This window comes from Serinus canaria, chromosome Z (genome assembly GCF_022539315.1).
Source record: "Serinus canaria isolate serCan28SL12 chromosome Z, serCan2020, whole genome shotgun sequence".
Lineage (NCBI taxonomy): Eukaryota > Metazoa > Chordata > Aves > Passeriformes > Fringillidae > Serinus > Serinus canaria.
In genome coordinates, this window is record NC_066343.1 from 3,195,093 (window position 1) to 3,221,373 (window position 26,281).

The following is a 26,281-nucleotide window of genomic DNA, read 5'->3' on the forward strand; positions in this document are numbered from 1 at the left end:
TCTGGACATAATTGGCATTTAAATAGTAGATAAAATTTATAATACAAAGCTAACAAAGTTTAATACAAAGGTTTATTACTATTTCATTTGTGTGTTTAATTTGTTTGCAGTAGGCTTAAGGTATCTGAAAAGCAAGAGATTTGCTAGGGCATAGTTTTGAGCCCAAACTGTGAAAGCAGAGTCAAATTGATACTGATGGTATGACCTGAATTTTAAAAAGGGTGTGAACCCAAAGTAAAGTCTGAGAAGATGTCCTTCTCCTCTTTCACATGAAACTGTAAATTAAAGATTGATATGCTGTTTGGTGAATAGTTATACTTAACATTTACATACTGATTTTCAGCCAGAATGATATTTTCCTTTTGGTGAAACCAAAGCAAAACAAAGTAAATTACAAGCTTTAAACTATGTCAAGCTAATTTACACAAATCCCTAAATAAAATCCATGTTAAATGAGTCCTTTTATTCAACACACTGTTCTTCCAACCCCAAGACAAAATAGGGAGATTTAGGAAAGGATTATATCTGTAACCCTAAACCTCTCTCCTCTCCAAGTGAAACTGCATTTAAAAACCAAACGTTTCAAATGACTGGGAAAGCAGGAGAAATAAATAAGCCAGACTCAAAAGTATATTCTGGTACAGTTAATGGGTTTAGGCCAGAAAAGGGAAAAAAAAAAAAAAGTTTTGAGTGCAGAGAATAAAACTCTGAACATTTTATGGTGGATGACTGTCCTACTAGTAACTTCTAATTTGGAGAGAAAGGCAGAGACCTTAAGAAGACAGTTTTGAGAAAAAAAGCAAATACTGAAGGCCAGGATACTGTCTCTAAGGGTGGGCAGTGTAGGGCAGTCCACTGCCCCCCCAGGCAAGGCCTGACCCCTTCCCCTACACATGGGACTCCAAAAGCACCTCAAACATCAACCTTTCTAGGCTCTGTCACCTGTGGCTGCAAAAGCAAAAGTACAGCCCTTCTGCTCGTGGTGAAGAACCCCTCTAATCAAACTTAACTTTTAGTAACAAGCCAACAAATCTCTATTGCTTAAACAGAAGCTTCTGTGAGAAAACTCTTCAGATTATTTCAACTAATAATTGGTGTCCAAAGAAAAGTCCATAAATAGGCACCCACATCATCCCTCAGCAGGAGACACAGCTATACACAGGGCTCAAACACTGTGGCAGACATCCTTTGTAGACTGATGAAATAGACCCAGAAGTAGTTGGTAGTAAATGCATTAGTCCTTTACTGGCAGGAGTCATTAGTACTGCCCAGAAAAACATACAGACACAGACCATGAAATACTGGTTTGTGGTGTGGCCACTGCTCAAAACCCCACCTCAGTAATTACCTTCCACAACCTAACCACTGCTGTCTGGGAAGCCCACAAAGAAGATTGTAAGCCAATACTGATTCAGCTCTGGAGGCCTTTGTTCTCCTTAAAGTCTCCTGAATCTCTATCAGAATGCCTCAGATCTGGTGACAGACACCCAGTTAAGTTTCTATTTTATCAAATGTGGGAGACAGAAATCCTGTTCACTTCTGGTGAGCAACACAAAGCACTCTGGGAAAGGTTCGACTAGTGGAGAGGTGAAAAACTAACCAGAGCATAGGTTGCATGGCTGGCGTGTGGTCACCACGTGTGGGGCAGTGATTGTTTGGGGAGATGCAGGGACACCATGGACCAGAGAGGTGCAGAGAGCTGCTTGGGTAAAGGGACATGTGAACAGTGACACTGCAGTGGCAGGCAGCCAGTGCACGCTGGCTCTGGTTAAGGCTTGGTTTGCAATAAATTATCTTCAGAGCAAGCAAGAAGGTGTGTGTGGTTTTGTTCCCCATTGCTACAAACAAATTCTCAGGTAAACAGAAGGAGGACAGACAACTATGATGACACTGTTATCTTAAAGGTGACTGTAGAAGCAGGTCTTGAGGTAAAGCTGAATGGTCTACAGGATCTGGAGAGGTGCATGATGCGAGTTGAGACTGGCCTCCCCATTATATTCTATAATGAGCTGAGAGAGTCAGGTTATTTTAACTGCAGGGTATCACTCATGGAGCAGCACAACTACATTATTCTTCCCAATTCTTGAATTGAAAAGGTGTGGGAAGACTCTTGGAGATATTAAAGCTTCTCAGTGGGACCTTAATGATTCAGAAGTTCCCACCCTTTCAGTAAGACAGATTGTAACTCCTGAGATTTTCACTTATTTCAAATATTGACAGATAGCATGTCCAGCAGACAGGTACCTGCATATGTTCTCTTTACAGCATAAGCAAAATAGAAAACCTGTTTGGTACTCTTTCCACTCTGAAAAGGACCAGCAGGAGCAGGCTTCCTTAAAGCACTGGCACCATTTCACCTCAGATATCAAATCTGTGGGTTATGTAGATAACCAGAAATGAGCTTTTAAACTTGGGGCTTCGACTTCACCCATATTACTGGACACCACACCTGAAGTGACCACATTTTTCAGATACTATCAGCTGTCTACAAATGCTCAATACATCATCTTTAAAATCTTTGTGCTAGCACATGTCTTTATGTGTGCATGGTCATGAGGTCTGGAAATTAGGCTTATGCCTAATTGGAAAACAGGATGAGGATTATAAAATATGGAGAAAACCACATAATAATGAAGAGTAGAGTTTTACAGAGAGAAATTTCATTTCTGGTCATGATTATTAAAAATGGAAGCCATAAACTGTTATTGACTAGTAAGATTCCATATTTAAAACAGCAGACAATAGGCACAACAGAAATTATATAAACATGTGTAAGACAATACTGAAGACTCGGTAAAGAACTGTTAAACAGAGACTTTTTTCACCATTGCCCAGCCTTTGATAAGATCTGCATTTGAAGACCTGGTGTGATAAGGGCATGAGCCTTTGATAATGGGCTGTGACAGCCCATGATAGTGGCAGTGAGTGCTGCTGGCCCTGCTGTTGAAGGTAAGTGAACTGCAGGGCCAGCTAACTGTCACCAGTCAGGGGAATATCCCGTGAATACCGTGTCCATGCTCCCGCAGGGGCTGGAGTGGAACTGCCCAGCTGCTGCCATAAAGCACCACTTTGCCTCTATATAAGTGAGTGCACAGAAAATTTGTCAGAGCCCTCTTCACCAGCAAAGGAAGAAGGATCTTCACAGGATGCCACAGATTCTTGGTGGTGATTACCCACCTTTCTGTAATCCTTTGCTTTCTCCTCCTTTTCTGTTTTCTTTCTTGCTCTTTCTTTGATAGTGAGTAAATGTGTATTATCATTTCGACTACCAACATTTGACCTCCTTTATCTCATACTACAGTTACCCAAACTGTGGGTATATTGGAATCCTGCCCCTACCTGTGTTTGCAGCTGAGGACACTTTTCCAGTCTGGGACAGACTCACTGTTTACGAAGACACCACAACCTGCTCTTATCAGTGGGGTTGGACTAGGTATCTCCAGAGGTCCCTTCCAACCCAAAGAATTCTGTGATTTTTGTGTGAACATTACAACAGTCTGTTCTTCCTCAAACATTACACTGAGACTTGATAAAAATAATTTTGAAACTTCTCTGACTTTCTGGCAGTACTGCCTATGTAATGAATTAGATTTTTTTCATGGACTGCTGCAGAGCTAGAAGATAAATATAAAATTGGGGAGAAATATGCCAAGAGCTACAGTAATAATTCTAAAGAAAAAGAAGATATTGCAAGCTTTCCAGAGTAAAGAAATAACACTGTAATGACAATTATGTAAATTATGTTTAAATTGAGGTTTTTTACTAGTGCTCTTTATTTTCTCTTTCTTCCTATCACATTATACAGTGTTGCCCAGTGTTTTTTTTAAATATGTTCCTTCCTGATCTTTCCTTCACTGCACATCTGAATACTGTAAGGACAGCACTACAGATAAAAGGCAGAAACATGGGGGCAATAGAGCCAGTTTTTAGAACAACATGCCATTCCACCAAAGGACCATCTAGTGGGGAGAAACAAAAATTTAAATTTTCCTTGCATGATACCTTTCTGACTAATGCTAAACCTTTATGAGGTATTAATTTAATATATACTCTAAGCTTGAAAAGGGTGAAAGCTTGTTTGTTCATGGTGATAGATTCAGGAACAAAAAGTCAACAAAATGCACAAATTTTGCCTTGCCTTTCTTGGCCTTTTTTTGGAAGGAAATTCATAAAACTAAGGCACTGTAGGGTTGAGCACTGGGGTGATTAGAATACCCACAATGAATGTGCTTTAGGTCAATGTTTTAAGTACCTGAAATTCTTCTTTTGGATGTCTTTGTCTCCACCTCTTTGACTATGCTTAAAGAAGACAGAATATCTTTGCCTGAGTCAGAACAACACTGGAGCTTGACAGTGATCTCATTAATACTTCTTTTGTACCCAGCCACATCAATGTAATCCAAAAGAAATCATGGTATATTGTGCATCAGTTGTTTGCAACAGTTAATTTAGTCAGAACACAGTCCTGGTATTCTACTAAAGAACAAACTTTAGCCATGATTTTACAGTTGAATTTGTAAATTCCAGTGGTTCTAATGTGTTTACCCTATGCTGAATGAAAACTGCAATTAATAAGGTCGTCATTCATGCAGCTCTTCAAGTTCTGTTATACAAATGTGAGGGATGATAGTCACAAAAGTTAAATCTCAAGGGTCTAATAACCTTCAAAATGTAAGGAAAGAGCTTGCTAGTTTTATTGGAAACAGTTATTTTAAATAAGAAGAACCTTGATATGCAAGAGCCTGGAAGAATGGTGCAATGAAAACAAGACCTACCGCTAGTACAAAAAGAAAGAAACAGACAGAGAAACCAGAAGGGGAACTGAGCTTAGTAAAACATCTGAATGATTGAGATAATCCATAATCATTGCTTATCTAAATCAATATTTTTTGTTGTCCACTCATTATCAATAAGATAATCAAATATAATACTCAAAATAACACAGTGCTCTGTTTTGAAAGTTAAAACTAGCCTGAAAATTTATCTTCCAATAAGTGCCCATACATGTGTCACTAACTAATATGCAGGGAATTGATATGCAGCAGTACTGCTGCAGTTAGTCATCTAAAATTTCAGTTACAATTCTGAAATACGTTTTCTTGGATGTAGCAAAAGTTAATTTGATATTTTAGTGTAAGTAGAAAGCAATATTTATCTTCTCCTTGTAAATATTACAATGTTAAATGTGCTTTTGCACAAAGGACAAGATTGACTATTCAAGATTACCTCCACGTTGGGCTAGGACACTCTGCATCAAATTCTGCAAATATAGATTTACTGTCTCTGGAAGTTTTCCAAACCTGTGTTGACAAGATTTGTGATCTTAGAACTCCTAACATGCCATGCACCTGAACAGCTCTGTTGTTTCTTTTTCAGACCCCACACTATTAACAACATCTTTATATCAAACACAGAAAAAAAGTAGTTTTGTATTTCAAAATTCACATGATCACATTTTGGACTGCTCATGTTTTTGGTTCACAGAAATCACCAGACATTCCCTGAAATTTCCTTACCCAACTAGCACAGTATGGTATGAAATTGCCTGGCCTGGGCAAGCAGACTGCTGAGCACAGGACTACAGAAATGTCTTTACTGTTGGTACTTGCTGCCCAAACAGTGCTCCTTTCGAACAATTAATACAAACTTTTTAATGTCTGGTTTAGATTTCAGTGATTTAACTCAATGACAAGTTGCTATGGGAAAAAAACAAAACCATTTTCCTGGGGACACTATTTGTAAAGAGCAACTGCACAGAGAGAGAAAATTCTTAGTGGCTACATGTTGCTTCCATATTCTGAGGTCAACAGAGCCCAGATGGCCTACACCAGTTGAAGAACAAACCCTAGAATCTTAAACACTTGATTGCTGTCAAGTGATCAGTCATTAAGAATATGATCTGTGTGAAAAATGGGTATTCTTTGATTGGCTTTTCGCAAATATTAAAATGAATATTATATGTGTTGTGTTAGAAAGTGATGCTGAATTAATTCCCTTAAGTAGTGTGTTAAATATAGTTTTAGGTTATAAAGTAATTGTTAAAATAGAAACTATGCTATGTAAGATACTATTTCTAAAGAAAGGACTTTCAGCCAGATAGCAGCCACAGGACACCTAAATCTTTCAGAGAAAAAGAATTTATTGCCCTCTTATCAGAAGAAACAAACTTCTTCCTGCCTCCAAGGTGTTAGGATTAGGAGGAAGAAGTTGAGGATGACCAGATGGAGTCCTGTGTTTGAATGGAATTTGTGCATCATGTATGAAGTGTATGAATATGCAACAGGCTGTTGTTTTTAAGGGTTAATCCTTTGTTAACGGGTGTCCTTTTTTGGGCTTGTGCTGCCCAGAAAAAGCTACCTGGACGTCCGTAACCCTTTGTTTTTATTGTCTCATATTGTCCTAATTCAAATTGTCCAAATTATTATTACTCTAATTGTATTACTATTTTTATAACTATTTTATTACTTTTAAACCTTTAAAATCTTAAAAACAAGTGATTGGCATTTTTCACATCTGGAAAAGAAAAATATTATACTGTAGCTCAGCTAAACCAGCAAGTGTAGATTATCCAAAATAATTCCTAACATGAACCTAGAGCAATGAAGATGAAAATAGTAGATGAAATCTGGTTGGCATTGTTTTTGTGAGTTGAGTTTAAAGGAAGTCATCTTGAAAGCACTTCAGGATTGAAAAGGATGGTCAAAAGAACTACGAATATTCAAAATCAAAAAGAACAATTCCATTATCATAATCACTGGCTCTGTTACTTCCGCTCAGAATAAATCCTACATGTCTAGAGCAGGAAAGATTACATGATGTTCTAAAGACAGTGGATATATAAATACACATTTCAAATGGCAAGGAGAGTTATCCAAGGAATGAATCAAACTGATAAATTGAAGAAAGAAAGAAAACAAGCAATTCAAACCCACTCCTTTTTTACATGATTCCCCTGGATAAATGTTCCAACTCTGTTTTTGGAAAACTACATAGTGAAGAAAAATAGTTTTGCATTTGAGGCAAAGCAATATAAAATGGAAGAAAACAGCAGCGTCTAGAAAATAACCCTACAAATGTACAGTGGGCAAGGAATGATGAGTGAATCAAGAATCTTAGCGTGTCTTTTAAGAAAATTTTGATAACAACCTGAAAGCACTCCGTTGCCTATTTTCTCTCCATGCTTACTTTACTAAAATCAGAAAAAATACCCTCAAAGACAGATAAAATAAAAAATATCCAAAACAACAACACAAAAAAAAAAAAAAACCTAGCAAAAAAGCTCCACAAAAACCTGAGAAAGCCCACCAAAAATCCCCAAGAGACACACACCAAAAAAAAAAAAAAAAAAACAAAGAAAAAAACCCCAAAACCACAAACCAAATCCCACCCCTTTTAATTTCTTAGGAATTACTGACATTTTGTAAAAGATCTAAATCTGAGCCATGTAGTGAAGATGGGGTGGTATTGTGAATATGCAAAAATCAACCCAAAAGGTAATTTGTAAAAATGTTATTTTAATATCTGCCCACTACAATAGTTTGTTCTACATTCATTTTAAATATGCTTCAGCATGCTACTTTCTCAGAAGTAAAAATGCACATATTTATGTTGGACCACAATAAATCACACTCTGACTAAAAACTGTGAGAGGGGCTCACAGTCAGCTGATGTACTGCAGACTACAATATCAGAAAGAAAAAGCGTAGCTCAAAGGCATTTATTTGCTCAAATGTCTATTTTTTTCCCACAAGAACAAATATTTGTAGCTTAGGAAAAGGCCTTGACCGTGCACTGCATGTATGTATCTGTTACTTCACAATAAAACACGTAGAAAAAGCTACTAGCTTGTCTTCAGTGACTTAAAGTGAATTTCCTTCTAGAATTGAATAATAAGACTTGCTGACTTGAACTTATAATGAATAGAGCTGCTTTAGAAGGAAAAAGGAAATCAAAATGTTGTTAAAATAAATACAAAAAAACATATGATTACTGCAATGTCGGAATGACAGCTGAATAAAACAAATGGCAGGAAATACAAACAGTTGTCATTCTTCGTGAATGATTAACTGGGCCACTGAGTACTCATGACACAGGAAGCATACTGGGTCACAGATGACACTATTCATACTAAATCTTGCAGCTAAAGAAGGAAAAAACCCAGCTGAGATATACCTAATATAAGATACAAAATAAGCATTCAACAGAATTTATCTCCTTTCCTGAAGAAACAAAGAAGCAAGTGCTTTAACCTGTCACCAGGTGACATGTATTTCCCCAATTTACCTTTTTTTTCCATCATCTCCTGACTTGCATAGTGCCTATTTAAAAACTTTAAAGTACCAAGATCAACAGATATACAATGCCAGAGGAGGAGGGCTGGGAAACCTGCAGCTGACAGCAAACTAACAAACCATTGCTATTTAAAAATTCAGAGTGAATATTGGACATTAAGGAAATGAATGAATGAGACAGACTCTAGAATAAGCAAAAAGGGGCACCCAACAGCACTTAGCCTGAAAAGCTGTAAAAGAGCTGGCATTCAATCCATGATGCATCCCTGCTCAAAGGGGATGCTTTTGAACACAGAATTATTTTCAGTAGAGAAAACAGGAAATTGTAAAGAGAATTGAAGACCCTCCCTCCCTTCCTAAATTCCTTTTGCATCATTTTCACAACTGCCAGGGATCCATGTAGGAAGGCATCAGCCTCAAAGGTTTGCTGGCACCAGCTGTCCACAGATGCAGAAGCACTGTGCCATCTCCTGCTTCTCCAGCTCCACTACTGCTGCTTTGATGGTGCGTGTTGTATAGAGCATCATCCCTAACAAGGTACAGAATGTTTAGGATAGTTTATTTTATTCACATAGGCCTTTTCAGCAGAGAGGACAAATTAGCCCTCCATACTTAAAAAGCTTGTTTCTTCCAAAATTTTAAGCTCATTGCTTGTTTTTGTGATAATCAGAAAAGCAACAACCACCAGCCACACTGAAAGAATTCAATGACAGCTCTCTTCATCAACTTTCAGTAGTCTTTGTATTATTTATTGTCTAGTAAATATAAGTTGAAATGCTTTTCAACCTTGGTTGCAAATTCAGTACCCAGGTGCAGTCCAATAACAGCAGGGAATAAGGCTGCCAGTGTAAAATATCTCTTTTTCTCCTTTGTGACTGCTTTCTGTAGATTTCATTATTTCTCCTGGATCTGCGCTTTGTCATATCTAGGGCACAGCAATACTAAGTAAGCAGGGAGAAGGGATGTGAAATTTTTATCACAGAAACAACTGGCTAGGAGGTAATACCATATTCAAGCTTTTCCCAGAGAAAACATGGAAGAGAGCAGGTGCCATTCTTCTAGAAAACTGTGCTATTCTAGTCCGACAGTTTGGGATTAAACATACAGACACTTGAGGTGCTTAGACTTTGTGGCACAACAGTTATCTGAGAGGCTATAATAAGCAACTCCACTGGATTAAAACAGCTTTTTGAAAAGCAGCAGCTTTGTGTGATACTTAAAAATAGCCTTTTCTATTTTAGCACAGTTCTTTGCTATCAAACAGATGGAAGGAGGGCTCACACACAACATGGGGTGGACTTGTGCTTGTGCAGAAACAGAACTGCCAAGAGAAATGAGCATGTTAAGGTCAAAACAGTTATACCAACTTCTCAATATATTTCTCAGGCTTTCAGAGAATGGTGGGGCAGGAGTTTTCACAGCTGTTTGTTCCAAGTTACTCTCAATGGCTTTTCCTTCCCTGAGTTTGCCCACTCCTATGTTGGACCTAAATAAGCTTCAACAACCCACACCACTGTTAGTGTTTCAACTATTTCCCCCAAGGTTCCTTCAGAGTTTTTTAGGCAAACACCATCCAGTCCTGATAATTTGTTATTATTAATTTTGTTGATTTTTTTCTGTAACTTCTTTTATCAAAACTGGATTTGAAGCAGACAAACCCTATGGAAACTTCACCATGGTCTTCCATAACAAATACACATGCAAGAAATTACAATTAAATCCAAGGGCGATGGGTAGGTTGTTTTGAGTTTCTAGTACCATACACTGAAATTTGCAAATTAGTTATTACAAAGTTCTTGAAACTTTTCAGAATTTTAAATCAGTCAAATAAAACAATGAGAAGGAAAATGATAATTTACATTGTGCTTAAAATAAATGGTAGTCTGTTGCTAAAAAAATGGCTATCAAAATAACTATGCAAGGAGAAGTAAAAGAGCATGTTATATATATATACACTGAAAGATTAATTGTAAAAATTAATTGAGATAATGTTTAACATATTTATAAATCTAGATCAAAAAGAAGGAAGGTTGAGATGCCCAGTTTAGAGGTGACAGAATTACTTATAGTTGTGATGTCAAACTTCTGAGGAATATAGTGAAGTTAACTGAATTACTAACACTAGTTGTTTACTTAGTGCCATTGCATAAGCCTAATAATTTCAGCTAAAGTACTGAATCCAAATTAAAAAATAAAAATAAAAAATCAGATTCAGAAAAGTAGACATGATATATGAAATAATGAAAATTATGTGAGGAAAATTAAGATGATGAACAACAAAAAGTACTAGGACATTTTAATTTACACAGAAGATGAATGAATATAATCAAGATACTCAAAATAATGAATGGTTTAGAGATGGTTTCAGTAAATTGAGACTCTTAATTACTCTCATAAGACTGTAGAGAGAAACGTTCTAACATCTTGAAATAAAGCGGAAATAAAGCCGATAAAAGTAAATTCCTTTTCTCCATTCAATGGAAAACACACCAGTGGACCTTGCTGACAAAGCAGCATTAGTATGAAGAACTTAATAAAACAAACAACAGAAAGAAATACATATACCATCACTTTCCTAGTAGGAAAGGTACTAGGTAGGACAACTCTCTGCCACTTCACACAAAAATATGACACTTCAAAAATATCTTTTGGAACTTGAACACAAGTTTAAGTCAGAATACAGAGCAAAACTTACTATGAAAATCGAGTATAGAAAACATACACATGCACGATCTTTAAGTCCCTTCTAACCAAAACTATTCTATATGATTCTGCGAGCTGAAATCTTTCCTATTTACTATTTGAGGCACTTGCAATTTGTTAAAACATTTCAGAGGAGTAGTAGTAGAACAAGAAATCAGTAGACAGAATCATGGAACTTCTAACACTTTAGCCTATACAAAAATACTGTCAACTACTTTCTATAGAGGATTGTACAAAAATGAAAACAACTTAACCTCATGGTAAAAATAATCTTCCTATGAACTTTCTGAACAAACAGGGTCACAAATGCGTTTTCCAGAGACAGCACTGATTTCTTTTAGAAGGAAAAAATCTTGCAAATACACTCTTGTCTAGCCATTCCCATCCTAGGTGAATAAATGTGCAATTTTATTGCGTATTTTTTTTCTGGTTATGAAAACTGGGACTAAGAGAACAGCTGGCACACCCACAGTTGCAACACTAATCACTTGCACCCATCCTGATGTCATAAGAACTATTTTATATTTCCTTCAGGTGAACTCTGCCAATCTACACTTTGAAATAGATTCATTTTTACCATACAGCTGTATAACAGTATGTGCAAAGCCAAATATGTAAGAAGAGCTCTAGTGCTCTTGGAGAAGACAAGAAATCTTAATAACTAAATATCTTCAACCCTATCTCAAACTGAAAATCACATGAGAACCTTTGTTTTACATATCAAAATACAGAAGTGGAGAGGGCAGGGGTGCTGGTGGTGCTGGGGTGTTTGGCCTTGCTTACTTTTTAAGTAGAAATTAGCTAACTACGAGTCAGTACCTCTGTACTGTATAGTAATTTCTTCCTCCTCCTGAGATACTAGCCTTCACTCAGACTCCAAGCTCTGTAGAAGCTGGCACTCCTGAGCAAACAACTCCCACAAGGCACCCTACTGCAGTGCCTTGGCGCCAAAATCTCACCACCTTTGTTTTGAATTTAATGCTCTTGATTCCTGTGCAGCTGAAAACACCAATGTGGTGGAAAATATTAATATAGTGCTACAAGGGAGAGAAACCAAGAGAGTTCAGTAACCAGCCTTACCCAAAACCAAAGGAGCACAGACTTGTGAGGTATCCAAAGCATTTCCCTCCAGTGTCTGGAAGACACCCCTGTTGTGTTACGATAATACAAAGGGAATGTAGGGAAAATCCTGTGACTCCTGGGGATAGCACAAACTGACTGGGCACCCTTCCAGGGCTGTCTTTGAGATTGGTCCTCACCACAGAGACATGGATAAAGCTCTTTATTAGTAGCTGTATTGACATTAATATGTAATATTATTAATATTAATAAATAATTACCATCATTAAGACTTTTTCTCTTGTTTGTCCTAGGAAGGGGAGGGGGCACTTGTCAGAGCAGAGCCTACTGAGTCCCAGCATCCCCAGAGGATGAGTTTACCTTGAAACAGGGGGCAGAAAAACAACTATCTTCTCCAGAGGAGATTACTCCAGCATCAGAAGGGTTGAGATCTGCTCAGTGGCAAGAGGCTATTAAATATTACACCCTTCTGCATGGCCATGTGTTTAAAACACCTTTTATATCCCATTTACATTGTATAAATCCCCTGACTGATTTCAGTGGCAGAATTGCACAGAGCTTTCCCCTCCCCACCATGACTAATCTTAGCGAACAAAACAGAAGGTTTGTTTTTTGCAGCACTGTGTTTTAATCTCATCCACACCACATCTGATTTTCCTTACAGTTACTACTTTCAATAAACATTTAAAAAACCTCAGCCACCACTGAAGAGGTTTAAATAAGCACCTCAACCTGTAAAACAACTAAATGCTGTGAAGTATGTGTAGTTTATGGTGGAGATAATTTAGTGTATATCAGAGTTTCAATTTTCTCCTAGAGCGTAAGAGTAGGATGAATCATTTGTGGAAAAAAGGACAGAAATAGAAGAAAATAAAGCCTTCCTAAGCACAAACACTTTTCAGTGTCCTAAAAACAGGTAACATGTCTAGTATATCTCTAGTATATCTCATGTCTAGTATGCTCTTGTTTCAGAGCACTGGCTATGCTCCTGCCTTGTGTCCTTAGATGTTTTTTGGGATACAACTCAAAGAGTGATATTGAGAATGACCTGAAGAAAAGTATAGTACCTGCGTGTCATCAACCTCTCTAAAGGGAAAGAACAGCACTTCAGGAAGGTCAAGGTAGTATAGCAGTGTTGGAGAGCTCCCCATCCTTGACTAACCCCCCTCCATCTATGAAGGGAAAAGCAAAGCAGGATATTGTAAGAGAATGGTTTTAACAGTGTTCTGCTGAAACTAAGGTTTCATCCTTGATTAAATACATCCTTTCTAACTCACTGGAAGCTATTATAAACATAATCCTTACAAATTACCTTATTCAAAATGTTAAGGAACATTGAAACAAGAATATGGTGTAGTATGTCACTTACTACAGATTCTTTTATTTTAGTGTTTTTTAAAAGGTAATACTATTTTTTTCTGAATGTTTCTCATGTTCAGATTATGAAAAATTAATTACTCCAACCCTACACAATTATTATCTATATTTTAAAACTACTCTGATTTGGTAATCCAGAAAAAAAAAAAATCTGTTTTTTCCTACATATTTCATCAAACCTAGTATGTTGTTCTACTTTTCCTTGCACTGTAATGCTGACCTGCTTTTAATAGCCAATGTATGTTTATAAACTCAATATATAGTGTTTATCTGCAGTGACAGTTTAGGTCCTAATCAAAGCATTAATTTTGAATTGCAAAATCAGCTGAACTTTCCCTATATTAGTCTCCAGCAGGCTCCCAAGGAGGGGTTGTGCTGTCCTTAGAGCAGATTCAAAGATACTTTGTCAAACAGCTGTGATACTCACCTAATTCTTTTGGGGAGTTTCAACAGTGTGAAGTGCTGCTTTTCAATCTGATAGTTTTTGATCAGACCTTTTTGTCTTCATGGTAGTTCCAAAAAGTCTAACTGACATCAGAAGAAAACATAGCCACAGACCAAATTGCTGTGGCTCCTTTCAAAGGCAGCCAGTCTCAAAAACAAAGAAACTCCAATGTTCTATAAACAGACAACATTTCACTGGGGAAAAAAAATCTTTAGCACTTTCAGGGAATGACATTTCTGTATTTACGCATTAAGACTTCAAAATTCAGTATGAACTTCTTCTTTCTAAAAACATCAAGGTGTTAAAAAAATACATTTTCTTCTGAATCAATATATGCTGAGATAGGTGAGTGAAAAGGATTATACAATGTAAGAACTGCTTGAAAGAATTATTTAGTAACAAACTGACTCTTATTATATAATGTAATTTTTGATAATGCAGCTTCAATATTCCCGGAACAGACTATAAAATCTTAATCTTTAATAGACTATACAGGAACCACAGCTATTACTATGCAAACCATTCTTCTATCAAAATGCAGGGGTGTGTATTATACTTCAGAAAAATAGCTGAGTAAACTGTTTCTTGATCTTCACTATATGCTGTGTATTGTTCTAAAATATTCATGCAGCATTAGTTCTTTGAGAGTGGGAAGGAAAGCAGTCCTATGAGAAAATACAAAAGAAGATGCTTTGATGTGAACATATGCACAAATTTCAACTTAGTTAAAAATTTAAAAAAATCCAACTACAAATTAGCAGCAGGAAAGACTTTCCATCTACTCTTTTTCTCCTGTTAGTATTAAATTTTTACTCAAACAGTAAGTAAAGGTCAACAAATAGCTTTTCCATAGTTAATTCTGAATTATAGCTAATACCATGCTTTAAAGGCATAGCAAGGCATTGGCTACATTGAGGGTAGGAGGAATTGTACATTCTTTTGTGTAAAATACTAAAAAGCACATCTCCTGAGCAGCTGATCTTCAATTACTATTTCTGACTGCAAGAAAGTCTCAGATTGGCAATGCTGTTCCAACTTACTCACTCTGCTAAAGACTAACCAAAAGCAATACTTACAGCAGAATTCTTTTCTCTCAGAGCTCTCTGTTACTCTGGCATTAAAGTATCTATGACATCACATAAAGGAGTGGTATCCATTTTGTGTTATTAGCCTTCAGAACAAAAATAGTTTACTAGGATAACACTGTAAATCTGTTTTTCCTATCCTGGACTTAGTAACCTTAGCACATGAGCAGGCCAAGAAAATATAGAAAAGAGAAAGGAAATATGAGAAAGGGAAAGAAGAAAAAAAAAAACTTAAATATTTATTAGTAATTTTTCTGATATATACTTTTATATGTATTAAAATAATCCATATAAATTTCTCAGCTCAATTACTTACAAATAACTTATCTGTAGAATCAAGTTCTCAGCTGTGGAAGTTTATTTTTCCATGTGCTATCTTGAGATAAGCAGGTCTGTAATATTATATTTCCAGTGACATAATTGTGCATGAATTCTGATCTGATTTAGTATTACATGGTGCAAAAGGTGACACATTTCCTTTAATACAGCCCATTAGAAAAGGAAAGGAATTGCCAGTGTATGAAATCTAAAGAGTTTGATTGAAAGACTCTGGGACTTGGGGGTCAACTCAGTGGAAAAGTAACTTGCTCAACTACCCCAGGCATTAAGCACTGTGACAAGCAAACTTAATACCCTGGTGCATTTACTGAGACAATCAATAAAAACACTGCACTATCAGACTGCTACAGCTGTACATTAACCTACCATATTACCTTAACTTCTCCTGAACCAGTCAAACATGCATTTGCTGATCATGCAGATAACACAGATACCTCACTGGTCCTTAAGTCACATTTAATAGCAAGTCAGAGCACTAAAACAACCATTTACTGCTTTTCCATATGCCATAAATTCTAATTTTCAAATCTATTTAAATTGTACACCGCAGACTATATTCAAAGAACTACTGAGATGGTGAAGCCAACTGCTCTGAAATTAATTTATGGGAAATTTAAGGCACATTCCTACTTGAATCCTCAATCCACACCTGTTACCCCAGCACACCTGCAGTGAGGGCTTTGTGCTTCTCTCTGCCTCCTTGCCTTCTCCTCATGCAGGTCTCAGCATCATCACATCCCTGCCTGCCCAAGGATTGGCCATTCCTGCTCCCTAGCTTGTCTATGTTTATTTTTATATCTCATTTCTCCTACCCTTTCTCCCAGTTCCAGCCCTAGTTCCTGCAGACTCCTCAGCCCACAGCTGCTCCAACAGAGTTCATGGGTGGGCATCGGTACTCCTGCATGCAGCTCAACAGAAAAGTCAGTAAATCCACATAAAAACCGTGGCCCTCCTTGGTACTTGGTCCCAGTGTTTGACCTCTCATGAGTCCAGGCAGGAGCAGCCTGGACATGCTTCTCACCTTTGGAACTTTCCTAGTAGTTATCAGTAAACGCATAGAATTCCTACTACAGAAGGAAACAAACAGAAACAAAGCAGTATGCAGTATGCACTATTTGTCCAAAAGCTTTATGCTAAATTTGCCTCTTAATCTGCCATCAGATTACAGCTGAGTAGAGACAGACTCCACTCTGTACCATGCTGTGATGTGTCCTAGATGCTGCTGCACAACAGCAACTTTTTAAATCCATACCACATTGCTCTAGGATGAACTTTGTTCTTGAATACTTCGGGCACAGGTGCTTCTTTCATTTTGTCAGGATTATGTTTTGCCTAGATGATCTGTCCTGAAACTTCATCACTAATCCACACATCCACATTAAGTAAACAATATAAAATTTTCCACTGACACACAGATATTTCAAACTGTAAACAAAATGCATGTTGCATATTGCTTGCATAACCTTGCAGTTTATTTCCCCATATTCCTCCCATATTCCTTTATTTTCCCATTTTCCTCCATAAAGCACAACAAAGCTGTGCTGACAGCTGATCAACTGTCCTGGCAAATTTTTGCAGTTGAGGTTGCAATTTTCCTCAGAAGCCTATCTGTGAAGTCAAAGACAAACACCTAGCTTAGAGCTGTGGATTTTCAGCTGTGTTGTAGTGCAAGCCTCAGCATCTAATCTCAGTTGAAAACCCAGACTACAATACATTTTGCACACAGCAGAGCACCCTCTTCTCCCACAGCATCACCTCTGCTGCTCATTCATTCTCACTCACATACACTGTGTCAGCCACATGCTCCACTGGGAACTGGGTCCATGCAGCACTTACCTCATGCTAGCACATCCTAATCACCACTTTTCTCTATAAGGCTTCCAAAGTTGTACCTTACTCTAATGTGTTTGCATAGCCAGGTTTTGGAAGGGGTGGGCTACAGATCCGGCTTATATGAGAAGTTGCTGGAAGCTTCTCCTGTGTCTGGCAGAGCCAATACCAGCCAGGATGGACCCAACACTGGCCATGGCTGAGCCCACCAGCAGTGATAGTAATGCCTCTGTGGTAATGTATTTAGGAAGGAAATGAAAAAAGATATTGCACAGATATTATTGTGGCCAGGGGAAAATGAAATGAAAATATGTGAGAGGAATAGCTTTGTGGACACCAAAGTCAGTGGAAAAGGAGGGGGAGAAGGTACTCCAAGGGCCAGAGCTGAGATTTCTCTGTAGCCCCAGATGAAGACATTGCTGAAGCAGGTGTGCCTCTGCAGCCCATGGAAATGCCACACCTGCAGCCTGGGAAGGAGAACCAGGCTGGAAAGGGTGGATGCCTGAGAGGAGGCTGTGATTCCATGGGAAGCCCATGCTGGAGCTCAGTCCTGGCAGGGACCTGCAGACCCATGAAGAGAGGACACCTTGCTGAAGCAGCCTTCCTGGCAGGACTTCTTAATCCTGCAAGGGACCTACTCTGGAGGAGCCTGTGCCTGAAGGAATGTACTGTGCAGAAGAGTGACCCACATTGCAGCAGTTCATGGAGAATTGCTGCCTACAGGATGGATCCAGGGTAGGGAAATTTGTCAAGGACTGTCTCCTGTGGGAGGGGCCCCATGCTGGAGCAGGGAAAGGACTCTGCTTCCTGAGAGCAGTGGTAAGGACATCCTGTGATGATCTCCCTGCACTGTTAAAGTACTGGAGGTAGAACTTGGGAAGGAGAGAAAAGTGGAAGTAGTTTTAACATTTATTCTACTTTTCATTATTCTGCTCTGATTTTGGTAGTAATAAACTACATTAATATTCCCAAGTTGAGTTTCTTTTTCCTGGGATGGTAATTGGCGAGTGACCTCTCCCCATCCTGCTCTTAACCCACGAACCCTTTGTTATATTTTCTTTCCCCTGTCCAGCTGCAGAGGGGAGTGACAGAACAGCTTCAGTAGGTGCCTGGCATCCAGCCACGATCAACCCGCCACACTTACACCTGACATCTCTGCTTCCTGTGGGACTCAGAGGATTTGTTGTGTATTATGGACTCTACACTGTGCTGTAGAAAATGCTCAAAAGGCATCTCTCCAAAGGTGTTTGGAGCTGTCCTTAAGAAGGTTAAAAAAAAGGAGTTATGAATAAACCTGAAGAAACATTCAGGTGGCTGGCAAATCAGTCACTACATGGCTTGCTTAGAGTTGCAAGTGGTTCATGGCAGTAGTTTAAACAGAACTCAGATGTCATGATTCTGTGTGAAACTACTTCAAAGAAATTCTGCTAGAGAATGAAGACTGGTGATGGTCCATTCTCGCCACTTTTGAAATCACATGGAGCTGAGGTATAAACCAACCTGCACACGTAGGAAGGTTTCAAAGCAAACCCAGCAGTAAAGGGCTTTGGTTGCTTCCTTTCACACTTATTATTTGTCTTCCAAGTCATGGAGAAGACCATGCAGATGTTTTTAATTAGACCCTAAAGTTACTTTTTGAGGACCTAAGGGAAAACAGCACTTTGCTTGGCCTCAAAGAATTTAAATCTGCTTAGTTACATTAAGAAATAGTATTAAATGTATATGCATTCTTAAATAGCTGACATAATTTAGACACATTCTTTATTTGATTTAATAATTTACTGAATTATACTTGGATTGCTTCATAAGGAACATCACCAACACTTTATCAGTCACAGGTGAAGAACACCATGTAAGGGTAATTCATTCAACAGTTTATTGACTGTCCTGGTGTAATCCATAATGTTACTACATTCCTCATCTTTCTGTGCCCAAAGCTTGTTCCCCTATCTTTAAGACGAGGACCTTGTGTGTGGGGAGTGCTTTTAGGGGCGTTCTTAAAACCGGCCCTCCCGGACAGCTGCCTGCCTTTTGCCGTGTGCTGTTCGCTTGGCCGGCTCTTTGGTCGTTGCTAAGGCAGAGGTTTTGTTCCCCTTTTGGGTTCTCTTTTCGGTTGTTCGGGGTTTTTTTTTTTCCTTTTTTTCTCGTCTGGGAGAGGCTGCCTTGAGGCGATTCCCACGGGCTGATTGTGTTTCTGTCTCGGCCGAGCGGGCCAGGCGCCGCTGCCGTGCAAGCCGCTCTCCGGAGAGGCAGCGGAGAGCCCGGACCGCAAAGCCCGGGCTGCCCCAGCCCGGAGCAGCCGCTTGGCTAAGCCTGTCCTGCTGCAAGGAAGGTCAAGTCCTTCCCCGAGTTCTAGCCCCTCGATCCAGAGAATACCAGCTGTCGGGGAGATGAGCAGAGAGGAGAGGGGGCAGGAGGAAAAGCTGACACCACCTTTCCACTTTGTCCTTCGAAGCACTCCCTCGACTGCGGAGCACCACCTTGGATGGGAGAGATGTCCCCAACATTTTTGGGCCTCTCTTTATTCTTGAGATACAGCGATTTTGCCGTTATGTTTTGTCTGTTGCTGTTATGCTTGTTAGTAAACTGCTGTTTTTTTCACTTACCTCTACTTTCCTTCGTTCCTTAGTGGTGGAAAGGGACTGGTTAAACCTAAAAAGGAGACAGCTCATTCCAGAGTATTCTTTAAATTCTTTAAATTCTATGTCTCAAACCAAGACATAGACCCGTGGTCCCCCAGTGACTATCACACACACACACACACACACACACATGCACACACACACAAACCCCTACCCCTCCTCAAATGCTGAACTTTAGATACAAGTCTTAGATTCTGATCTCATTAATTCTTACTTTACTTCACTGGTTTTGATAGTATTTCAAGACTGCACCAGGACAAAGAAACCTGATCTCATTAAAACTAAACCTCTCAGAAGTCTGTCCAAGTACCTGTTTTCAAAGATGTGTACGTTAATGATGAAGACTATATGATGTCCCACGACAGGTCAGGATGAAAACTGCTTTTTTGGTGAAAGTTGCTATGCAAAGGCTCCACAGGATCTAAGGTATATCCAAGCAAAAGTAACTTCATGGCTGTGACTTGGGGGTGATCCAATGATCAAAACCAGGTGATAGTCCAGAGTACAGGTTGAAGCAGTCTACACTATCAACCCATACATTATGTACAACTGTTATTAAAACTACACACCTCTTATCAACATCTCTACATGAATAACTAAACTGAGCTGAAACCAAACTGTACTGAGAAGTATGACTTCTGCAGCCATGTACTGTAGATTGCCCTGTTGTAGAGATTTTTTTGTAAGTACACAGTTTTATAAGCTAAGCTTTGAGAGGATAGCTGATTCATACACAGATACAGTGTTCACTGGAAGCTGCTATTGGCTTTTTATTTACAGTTGGTATTTAGATGTTCATGCAGAATATAATGGTAGAATGGTAGAATCAAGCTATGGGTGGACCAATAGATTTACTTGTTCTGGAATTTTAACTCCACTCTCTCTTTCTCTGCATCATTTACCCACCATTTATTTTATAGAAAATAACTGCCACTGTCATAGATTAAAATCTTCTCTTTTATAGAATATAAAAATGTAGGTTACATTGGAGCTATCTTTCTTCCTCCTCATGATCTCCTCTCAGTAAAAATGCAGGGCATGTTTCTGAGACAGGATACTGTCTTGGCTTGAGAACAAAGTTGATACCTCTCAGCAGCAATGATTAGAAGTTTTAAAACATATTTTAATTTGACTCAACTATAATTCATTACAAAAGCTTTTAGTTATCTTGAAATACAATTTCATTGACTGAGAACGGCAAAGACTTTTTTGAAGAATGAAAGGATAAAGAGTAACCAAAACCGCAAATGTTTTGAATATCTTTTCATAATAAAATGTTAAGATGAAGGTAAAACAAAACAGCGTTCATAACGTGCATCTTCCTCTCTTTATGCCTGCAGTGGCAGCAGTTTTCAATGGCCTAATTCTGTGGTGTGCTGAGGGCTTCCAGCAAAAGGCTGACCTGAACAATCTGAGAGATTATCTGAAATCTTACCTGGAGTTTGTCAAAAGAATAAAGCTATGTAAAGAGCAAATGTAAACTTCTTAAAAACTAAATCTTAGATACACAGACAAATTCTAGATACATAAATTATCCATATTGACTGTTACATTATTATAACATAATTGCATAAAAAATCCTATTGATAGCTTATTGATAACTTGACTTCATGTAATTTAACTGACCCATATTTGCTAAGGTATTGTATAAGCCAGTGTTTGGAAAGGAGCCAAAAGAAAAAAAGGAATGAGAAATCAGATTAAACTGTAAATCTGTGGTTGGCATAGGTTTAGCAAATGTTTCAGAACATATAGGATGCAAAATCTAATGCTATTTCTTGGAAAAACTAGTATTAAATGCCTAAGTCAAACAAACTACATCTTTTAAAATTCCTAAATACATGACAAGACAATGAAGAAAAATCAGGAAAAAAGTGTTCCACTGCTAAGCACCACTTTGTAACCAATACAAGTAGCATACCTGCTGCTTTAGTTTATTATTCATATTGCAAGTGAAGATGAAAGTTAAGATTCTCTCATAAAAAACATATCACATGGCCTTAAATTAACAGTCCTGTCTTGACTGCAGCAGAGGAGGAAAAAAGTTACTAAAATGCAGAACATTAGAATGAGACATGGTAGTGCAACTCTATCTTGTCAGACTGCTCTCAGTATTACACACCTTTATTAATAAAATGCATTACATTGACTAATTTAATATATTTTGGCATTCATCATCCTCAGTTTAGTACTTCTGTAACTCTGCAATTCGGGGATGTTGAGCAATGTCTGTCCATGACATAACCTACATCAGGGCATGGCCACACTGAGGTCGTCACGCAGCAAGTCACTGATACCCAAGTCAGCTCTAAAGAAAGACACTCTTCAGAATCGCCCAACAATCTGATAAGTGAAAACATATGGATAGGTTTAGGTAAAGCCTGCAAGGAGCCTTTACTAAATGGAAAACAGGTGCTCCAGTTCCATGCCATGTAATACCCTATTGATCATAAAGTCCAAAGGTTACAGGACTAATAGCTTCCTTGTGGTAATCAGGGAGCAAAGACACTGGCCATGGTCAAACAGCTGGGGCATATTTTACATATTTGCAACATATGCTTCAGTTTTAATGAAAGTAAGGGTTTGGCACATTTATGAATCTTGTAACTTTTTTTGCATAAGGAGTCTCATTTTCATGAGTTTTCTTTTATACCACATGAAAAAAACAAGAGAAATAATAAAAGCCAAAGGCCACTCACTACCAGATGGTGTTACAGAACATGCATTTGTTTTCTCACAAAAATTCATTTTGCACATAGCTTTAAGAAAACACACACAAACTAAACACAAAACTGCACCCCTCCATTTAGTCAAAAGATGTAAGAGGAACAGCAGGAGTTAAGAGAGTTTGTCTAGTGCACCAGAAAGGAAAACCAGCTTCTAACAACAAACAAATTAATCCTAACCATGTGCTTATTATTTACAATTTAACCTAGTGCAAAATAGCGCCCACTGCAAACATCCTGAATAAATAGAATAGTCTATACATGCTTGTTTTAAAAAGTGTAGGGTTTTTTTCCCAATTCAAACAGCATATTTAATCTTGAGAGCTCAAAACATTTGCAATAATGAAGACAGCTTTGAATCTATGAAAATCAACCTTAACACCTTCTGTATAAAAAAAACAGCTCTTAAATATTCAATAAAAGGGCTCACTGAATGCACACAGTAATGTCAGTACTCACTTTAATTCAACCTTGGTAACTAGATCTAAAAAAACGTTTGAACTGGTGTCAGTTTGAGAAAGCTGAATATTAGATCATAACATTGAAACCTAGAGTGATATTTCTAATTAGGGGTGTTTGCTCAGAGAATCACCAGAGAACTGGGGGGAGGGAGGGGCTGACCTCTGCCTTCATCTTCTCTCTTAAAGGAGTTTGTTTAGCAATTTCCAAAACCTACTAAGCAGTAACTACACAGGCTGGTTTAATCTACAAGCAGTCAAGTACTATTCTTTGTGAACTAATCGCAGTGGTTAAAATATCCAGGAATACACACACTACTGGTATGCCACATTTGCACCAAATCTAATAATAAAGCAGAAACAAACAGGAGAAAACGGCCTCAAATGGATGGTGAATCAGTGTCTATCAGAAAACAGATGATGACTCAAAGCTAGCATATTGAGATAAAATTCAGGCCCTCCATAGCTACATGATGGACTTTTACAATCAATCATACATTTTACTGCTAGAAATAGATGCTTATGTCATTTAGCATCAAAAACCATCCCATGTGTGTTTTTTGGAAGAAGATTTTGTTAGTATAGTGTTATGAAATTATGTAGCTAACAATTAGGTGATGTATAGAAAAATTCTCATATAAATTTTAAATTGTTTGACCTGGCAATGGAACAAGGAAATACTCTTATTTTTTATCATCTCTTATATCTTAGGTGTTAGCTAACAGAAAAATTATAATTGAGGGAATTAACTAATTACAGTGAATTTTCTGACATTTCAAATGCTGCTGCCAGCATATGAATTCTTACAGTGGTGTATAAATGTACATCTCAGCTAGAAAAAAAGGTCACAAGCATAAATTAAGATGCAGTGTTTTTCTCCTCTCAAAAAAAAAAAAAAAAAAGCTATATTACAACAGAAGTGGGGGAACATCTGTGAAGGTCAAAATAACCTGAATTTTAATACAGAGTTGTTGTAAAACTATGTATATTCTTCCTTTTTATTTTCTTCCAAAAGTATCACCCTTCTGATAAGAAAATAACAGCAAGTATTGGGCTATCTTTACTCATCTCACCAGAAAGCCATCCTGCCAGTGCTAGCCATTGCTTTAGTGGTGCAAGGTCATTCTGATTTATTTTCTTTGGTTTTTCCCTCTCTCTGGGGGACAACCAATCCAAGAAGCCCCATGGCTTGGCTCAATGATAAGAGGAAATGAATTGTTATTTACTGTGGTTGCAATCCTCAAGAGCTGACAGCATCTAAACTGAATCACATCCACTTAAACAGATAAATGATCTGCTGAGGTTTCCCAGCTTGCAGGGCCACAATGCAAACTTCAAATCAAATGGATATCTATGAGAATTGTGACTATTTAAATGTCATATGGAGTCCAAAACATTCTTCTATCCAGCAATTTTTTGAAAATTTTAGATGTCAATATCCCATCCTTAACTAGCATAGAGTTGCTAGAAAAAAATGTTTCCACACCATTTTTCCCCTGAAGCGCAGCCCTATTTGTAGTACTCAAGACAGGAGGAATCTTTGTCCTTCAAAACCTGTTGTTATCTTCACAAGAGCTATCAAGTTCCAGACTGGCAGAGATACTCTTGTTCCTGGCAGAAAAAAAATATTTGATCCAGCTCTGGACTAGAAAAGAAAAAAAAAAAGGAAAAGGAAGAGAAAAAATGAAAAGAAGAAGAAGAAGAAAGAAGAAGAAAAATAAAAAGAAAAAGAAGAAGGGAGGAGAAGAAGAAAAGAAGAAAAAACAGAAAAATTAAGAAAAATAAAAGGAAAGCAGGATTTATAGTCCTCTAACCTTTCCCCCAACACGCTATACCTATTATTATAGGATGATAAACAGCTCTGTCCAATTTTCTGGACTAAAACACATCAACTCCTTTTTTAACTGTCGGTGTAAAAACAGTGTCATGTCTAAATTCCCCCATCCCCAGATACCCAAGTGCTAGGAAAGATAATTACCTTGTCATCTCTGTCATCCTCTTCTTCCTCGTCCTCTAGCATGTCCTCCACTACCTGCAGACAGAAACAGTAGTAGTTGTCATCATTTAAAAAGAAAGAGTTTTGTTCTGTCAATTCTAAGCCTTTTGTAGATGAAAACTTTATTAACATTTGAAATAAATGCACAGAGGGAAAATGTACAACTAGGAAAAAACACTTGATCTGGTGATTCAAATTTAGGAAAGTGTTATAACTTTAATTGACCTACATTGGGGAATTATATGCTGAAAACCCTTCCTTTGGAAACGCGTGCTTGACAATTTAAGTATTTAAAAGGTAGTTCAAAATTCAGTATATGCCTGCTCTAACTAAAGGAATCCTTTGTCAGCTCCACTGGTGCCTATGCAGCATACACACATGCTCACTTCAAATTTATGGTTACCTACATAAAAGGTCAACATTTTTAATAGAATTTACAGTATTCACCAAAAGATTCTTAAAGAATAAAAAGGCAGAAATAAATTCACAGTAGCTTATCTCCTTATCATGTTCAACAGTGATATATACCATATGCGCTATCAACATTAGCCCTCTGTTTCTTTAATAATAATTTTGTACAATCTGTGCATCTAACTTTATGCACATTAATTGCAAGCTGCACCTGCCACATGTCTGCATTTCCGTATTTTTCCATGTATAGTTTTTTAGTCCAACACCATGAAATATAAACATACATTAAATTTTTTTCTCCAGATATTAATAATTATTAATCATGCCATCAGCATGAAATAAACCACTAAGTTTAGTTTACAGAGAGATCAAATTATTTTCCAAAGATGGGCCATGGCAGATTCAGACTTAAATATCTCTCTCTCATTACACTGTGATCAACAACACTAACAGGAAAATTCTCTGTTGACAGAAAGAAAGCTCTACCTCCTTATAACCAGAAAATAGTGTGCTTCATTATATCATGTATATAAATCTATAAGTACCTATTAGGATATAAGAAAATCCATAATGAAGGTCAGCAAAGATCCAACCAGCCCAGTGTCCTATTACGGGTGCAAAATTTTTATACTGTGTATTATAAAGTACACCTAAAGAGGAAAAGTGGAGGTAAAACCCACTGATATGAAACAATTTCTGTAATTTAAGACAACAACTAAAACTAAACTTCATAGCCATGCCCTCAGACAATGCTGCAAGGGTGTTCCCACATCCATGTACCAGAACTTAAGGGATTTTATCCAAGAGCTAAATTCAGGTAAAAGAATAACTGAAAAATAAATGTGTGTGAATCAGTTCACTTTCCCAAAGGTAGCTCTACCATCAAGAATGTCCCAAT

At 37.8% G+C, this 26,281-nt stretch overlaps 1 protein-coding gene across 1 annotated transcript in view; it reads right to left on the reverse strand.

The window, feature by feature from the left end:
* Positions 1–26,281, reverse strand: part of MCTP1 (multiple C2 and transmembrane domain containing 1) — a 212,139-nt gene that overhangs the window by 12,889 nt on the left and 172,969 nt on the right. Inside the window, 1 exon segment of the mRNA XM_050987037.1 lies at positions 24,955–25,008. Coding sequence (XP_050842994.1) covers positions 24,955–25,008 — 54 coding nt within the window.